This window comes from Mirounga leonina, unplaced genomic scaffold, assembly GCF_011800145.1.
Source record: "Mirounga leonina isolate KUSES-001 unplaced genomic scaffold, KU_Mleo_1.0 Mir_204, whole genome shotgun sequence".
Lineage (NCBI taxonomy): Eukaryota > Metazoa > Chordata > Mammalia > Carnivora > Phocidae > Mirounga > Mirounga leonina.
Window position 1 is genome coordinate 767,371 of NW_023270513.1, and position 6,103 is coordinate 773,473.

The window sequence follows — 6,103 nt, forward strand, 5'->3', positions numbered from 1 at the left end:
GGGAAGGAGGGATGATCTCCAGATTATAGATGCACACCCAGAAGCAAAGTAGCTTGCCCGAGGAGACAGAGCTGATAAGCGGTGAAGTCTGGGACTCGGAAGTTTCTATCTCCCTGCCTCCCATGGGTGTGGGAAGCTGAGCTCAGAAGGAACTTCTCTGTAGTTCTCCGGGGGCTGCATGATCCCTGGCCTGGGAGGTCCCCACATGCTGACTTCGGTGTGCTTGGAGCTCCTCAAAGGCAGGGCTTGGCGGGGCTCTTGTTTGGGTCACCAGGATAGGCCCAGCTCAGAGGTTAGCACAGCATCAGTGCTCAGGAAACTCTGGTGGACTTGAACCCTGATGGGTGGGTGTGTGTGTGTGTGTGTGTGTGTGTGTGTGTGTGATGACGCTGATCTGGGAGGCTTGGGGAGGGGTGTGACTGCTACTGGAGTAGGGAGGGCTTGGATAAGAGAGGGCCCGCCTGCCGCACAGATCCCAACTTCTTCTCAGGCTCCCCTGCGGAGTAATTTCTCTCTACCCCAGGGGCCTGAATCGTTACATCTGAGGCCCCTCTAGGGTGGCACAGGCAGTGGGGGCCTGGAGTCACTGGCCCTGGCTGTGGCCGAGAGTGGGCCCGGTCCTGCTACTGAGGCCCCTAGGGCTGGAGTGGGCAGGTTGAGGCAGAAAGGTTGTGCTGTGACCAGGGTGCCCATCATGTAAAGCGGGCCTCGACATAAGGAGTCTTCTCCTCTTTCCTCTGCTGCCCTCCCCACCCAGAATTAGGGTGTGCCAACGCACACTCAGGAGTCGCTCAGGGTTCCCAAGTCTGGCACCATAGCCTCTTCTCCCCCATCCCCCACCTGGTCTTGGGCTTGCCTCCCAAAGGGCCCTGGGAGCATGTTGGCAGCAGAATCTGAGGCTGGTTCTGGGGTTGGTGGTGATTTTAGGTGGGAACGTCGAGATGTGGCCGAACTTTCCCAGGCCTAGTAACCTGTGAATGAAGAGTAAAGTCCTGGCTATCCGGGCGGCTGCTGCCTTCCAAGCTTGAGCCAGCTTTTGGCCAGGAACGAATTAAATAAGCAAGTAGGCGAGAAGGGGCTGAACATGTGGCAAGTCGGTATGGTACGGGCTTTGCAATTGGTATAGGCTTTGGCGACAGATAAGCCTGGGGGAACGTCCTGCTTCTACCACCGATTAGCCCAGTGACCTCAGCAGAGCGACTCCTCTTCCCTGAGCCTTATCTTCCCTCTTATGTGAAAGGGGGGGAGTGGAACTTAGCTCAAGGGACTCTGAGAGGAAACCCATCTAACTCGGTTCTTGGCACGGACTCGGCACTCAGTAAGCAGCAGGCTTCTTTCCATACTCAGGTGCCATGCACACACTTCAAGGGATCCTAGTCCCCAAGCTGGACTATTGGTGTGCCCTTGTTCTCATCTCTCCTTGTTCACACCCCAATAAGGGGTCCAGCTGTCGGCTGAGAGACCGGACATAGCTCCTCCTGGTCCCTGTCCACCCAGATCCCTCTCACCCTCCAGGCCCTGTCCCTAAAAGGAGGAGGGGCCTAGCTTCTCCTTTCTTATTCCGCCCCCCAAATCCAGGTCCACTCTACAGCCAAAGAGATCATCATAGTGAGAAACTCCTACTTGAGTGCGATAAGGACACGGACCTGCGCAAATGGTAGAGCCCTTTGGGAATGTTGCTCACCTAATTGTCTCCATCAAGACGCGGCGAGACTATATCCCAAAGCCAACCCCAAACCCAGATCTTCCTCCTAGTGCTTTCCCTTATCCCCACCTCCATACTGGGCCGCGGTTCTTGCCAAGGCCACCACGCCAGTCCCAAGTCTCGTGTTCAAGTGAAGCGCTAGGTTTCTGTGGGCCAGGCTCCTGGGTGGGAGCTTCCCATTTGTCCGGGGCTCCCGCAGTGCTACGGAAGACCAGTAGGGGGAGACATTAGCACGTGGGTATGCCTGTTGGGGTCCGACCAGGAGAGCGGGCCGGACCGGGAGGGTCTGAGCTATGGGATGGAGCCAAAGTTATAAGCAAGGAAGCGAGGAGGGGCGGGGAGAATGGGCCCGGGCTGGGAGACAAAGACCCAGATGGCGAGGCCGGGAGGGGCTAGAGTCTGGCGTCTTGGGGCCAGAACGCCCGCTTTTGCTTTTTCAAAAGGCCTCTGCCTGCGCCTTTTCCTCTTTGCCCTCGAGGTGTGTTTCTTTATCGAGGTGCCCTCTCATTCCCGCTGGCCTATTCTGGGGCCTTGCCTGCCCCTTCAGACAGGACAAGACTCTAAGTTTGGGCTCCCGGGTCCCACAAGGCTCTCCCCCGAAGCTGAGAATCCGAAGGCCTGGTCCCCAGGGGCAAAGAACGCACCTCCCATCCACCTCCATCCCGTACTTGACCTCTCTGAGTCTCCATCACCTTACCGCTATCCGTATGTTTAGGACTCCAGGTCCATGTGCAAGCAGACACTGCGCTGCGAGGTAAGAAGGAGGAAGGCCCACCAGAGCCCTACGTGAGATGGGACGGGGAGCAAAGCGGCTACTTTTGCCACAGAGCAGGACTTCGGGGCTCCTGTGTAAAGAGAATGGAAGTACTTTCCCGGGGTACTTGTGACAGGGCCTGTCTGGCCCCGGTCAGTGGGCCAGAGTGTTGACTAGGCGCGCGGGAGGAGAGCAGGCCGACAGACCTAGAGGAGCGCCAACTTCCCACGGGCTGAGCGCTCTGGGAACGGGACTAAACCGGACCCACCCCTAACCGCACGAGCCGCACTCTCAGATTGGTGCCATCGCGAGCACGGCGTCCTTAAGAGCTCCCAGAAGCCCCGCCCCCTTCCTGTTCTGGGGGCGTGGCACGGGACAAGGACCCCGAGACGGAGCTTACTATTGGCTAAGAGGAGTAGGGTTGGCCTTGCGTTCGCCTGAGCAGGGGAGTAGACAGCTCAGCGGCGGCGGAGGGAGTCTATGCGCGCTGGACAGCCGTGGGAGGTGTGCGAGGCTCGCACTGGCCGCAGACCTTCGGGCGCAATCGCGGGGGAGCTAGGACTCGGCGACGGGGCTGCGGGGCTACCGGGCCGAGGCTCCAGAAGCGCAAACTGATGGGACTAGCTCGCTCGGCAGCGCCTTCCCGCTCTTCTGAGTACACTGAACGGGGCCCCCGCTGAAGTAGAAGCTGTCGGGGGGCGCACAGCCCAGAGTCCCAGTGTGGCCTGGAGGAACGGAGACCGTGCCAGGGCGACCCAGCCGGGAGCCCCCGGACTGAGCTCGCGTTGGGGGGAGACTCCCACTTCTTCCGAGGGGCGTCGATCCCGGGACGGCCGAGGCGTCGGGGCGGCCGCCGAGTCCTCAGTGGGGAGACCCAGTCAGGGAGAGGGCGCGCAGTCCCGAACAGTCTCGGGGAGCCAAGCGGAATCGGGCCGGATCACCCGGGGGCGCAGAGCCCCCGTCGCGCCTCGTGCGGCGGAGAGACCAGGGGAGCGAGTCCTCGGAGGCCGCGGCCCATGCCCGGGTTGGGGACGGCTGCCCAGTGAGTCCTCCTGGCCCGCCGGGCGGAGAAGAGCGACACCGAAGCCGGCGGGAGGGGAGCACTTCAAGGCCGGCGACTGCGGAGGATGGGCGCCTGAGCGGTTCAGAGCGCAGCGCAGCACGGGAAGGCGAGGCCAGTTTGCTGAGGAGGCGCCAGGGGATCCCAAGTGCAGCCTGCTCCCGGGAAGATGGCCCGGCCTGGGCAGCGTTGGCTCGGCAAGTGGCTTGTGGCGATGGTCGTATTGGCACTGTGCCGGCTCGCCACGCCGCTGGCCAAGAACCTGGAGCCCGTGTCCTGGAGCTCCCTCAACCCCAAGTGAGTAACTTATTGGCTCTGGTCCCTGGGGGTGGGAGGCACTCCTGCAGGGTGAGGCCACGCGCCCCCGAGTGCGTGCGGGGAGGTGTTTCGAGGAGGAGCGGCGCCCCATTTTGTCTCGGGCGTTTTCGAGTGTGTTTTCCTGCGGGCGGGCGGGGCAGGGTGCGGCGGGGTGGGGTGGGGGGCACTCGGCTGGGTTGTGACCCCTTGGCTTCCCCGCCCTCTCCTCCTCACGTCCCGGTTCAAGTCGGGATGGTCGCGCCTGGCGGAGCTGGGAGTCCGGGCGCTCGAGGGCGCACCCGAGAGCTGGGTGGGGGAGAGAACGCATTCCCCTGTGGGGCCCCTGGGAACGTGGCGGTTTTCTCCGAGAGCCGCTCGAGGGGCGAGCTTGACCTGGGCGGGGGACGAGGCCGGAACACAGGTTTCTCGTTTGTTCAGCTGGGAAGGGACCACGGCTCGGGACTCCGCGCTTCGGGCGGGGGGCAGCGCCTGTATCCCCATTCGGGCTTCTCCTATTTCCATTTCTCTTTCTTCCCTCTTTGCCTCCCCAGCTTTTCGCTTTGCCGTCTCTTCTGGCCCCTCTTTTCTCCCTGCGGGGGCCGTGGAAGGGCGGGCGCCGCTCCCAGGCTCACAAAGGCGGCCGGTGGAGAGGGGCGGAGTGGGAGAGGGATTTGTTGGCGAAGGGGGGGTTCGATCCGGCGCCCGTCGGGGGTCCAATGGAGCCGGCGGCAGAGCTTCGAGGGTCAGCCCAGGCAGAGAGTGGCGTCCGAGCTGGCGAGGGAGGTGGGTTGGGGTCGAAGGATTCCTGCCCAGGCGGGTCCCAGTGCCCCCCCCACCCTCTGTCCCTCAGATTGGGGAGCTATCTATGCTTTGCTTTTCCCAAGGGGTTGGGGATGTAGCTACATAGAGGAGATCCTTTCTTTTCTTCCTCCTCCTTTCCCTTCACAATCCCCCCCCACCCCCAAACAACACGCACACCTTTTAGGGCGGTGGCTCAGTGGTTTCTGGGAGGCTGTTAGTGAAGAGTCGCTGGGGCTGTGTAGTGACCTCTGGACCTTTTACTCTTTTGGCATTCGGGACTGGGGTTGGAATCCAGAGTCAAGATTGCTCTTCCTGTTTTGTGGAGGTCCTGGCAATATGCGGATACCCCTACTTAGTGGGAAACTGGGGGGCTTTGGCCTGCCCTCTGTGCTCTCTGATTTTTTGTATCTGGAATCTCTTTCTCTCCACTCTCCTGGGCTCCCCGGCTAACTTCCCGGGCTCCTGCCTGCCTTGGCCTCTTAGGTTCCAGGGACAGTGCATCTCTCAGCCCTGGAGTGGGGAGAAGGCACCTTCTCTAGTTCTATTCTCCTTGGGTTAAGGTAGGGTCATATTTACTGGTTTGTGGGATGGCCTAAAACAAGGTCAGTGTAGAGGGTTCCGGAAAGGGAACAAGGTACAAGGAAAGGGATTGACGAGAATTTCTCCCCCACCCAGAAGCTAAACTGGGTGCAGCGCTCTCCTAACAGCAGGGAGTCAAGATAGTCTGGGGGCCCTGAGCTGCTTAGCTCAAGGGGAAAGGTTGTGAAGAGCCCAGTTCCTCCCCTCCACCCCCTGCTTACAGGGGAGGTGGAGGCTGGAAATGCTCTCTCTTGAGCCAGGATAGCTGAAATCCGCCTGGGGTAGCCCATTATAGGGGCTCATGGGAGTGACCTAATTGCTCTCTCGGGTCTCTAACCAGAGATAGCAGGCAGCTCCACAGCTGGAAAGGAGCCCTCCTGCAGAGTTGGGGGGGGCTGGGAGAAACAAGATCTCTCTGAGCTTCTCCCTTTTTGTGTTTTGAGCCTTTAGTGCTCTGGACCAGTTTACAGGTTTTTGAGTTCTACCCACCCCACCATCCACTTCAGGCTGAGGGGGCAGGCATCCGGCACGGGGGGCGGGGGAGGACTCAGCAGGACTCAGTAGCACCCGCACGAATTCTGCCCTGTAATTGAGCAGATCCTGAGAGTGGTGGGGGACTGATCCTGGTGCCCCTGCACACCACCCCCCACCCCAGTTCCATCCCCACCCAAGGGTCTGTGTGTGTTGGTGCATGGGGGGTGGGCAGGAGGACAGGAGGGAGGCCCTGCCCTCAGCTCCGCTAGAGCTCTGGGGGCTGCCTCTACCACCGCGCCCAACCCTCAGGCTGCCCCAGCCTTTCAAATAAACAGTGTCTCTCTGTCTGTCTCTCCCTCTCTGCCTCCTGCCCGAGTTCTCCCTCTCAGGTCTGTGTCGGTTCGCCCTCTCACACCCTCTGTGAGCTGCGCTC

General features: G+C 61.1%; 1 protein-coding gene across 1 annotated transcript in view; it reads left to right on the forward strand.

Moving 5' to 3' along the window:
- The first annotated feature begins 2,922 nt into the window (after positions 1–2,922).
- Positions 2,923–6,103, forward strand: part of EFNB1 (ephrin B1) — an 11,820-nt gene continuing 8,639 nt past the window's right edge. Inside the window, exon 1 of the mRNA XM_035028681.1 lies at positions 2,923–3,816. Within this exon, the coding sequence (XP_034884572.1) occupies positions 3,689–3,816 (128 nt within the window). The 5' untranslated portion in view covers positions 2,923–3,688. The remainder of the gene's footprint in view (positions 3,817–6,103) is intronic.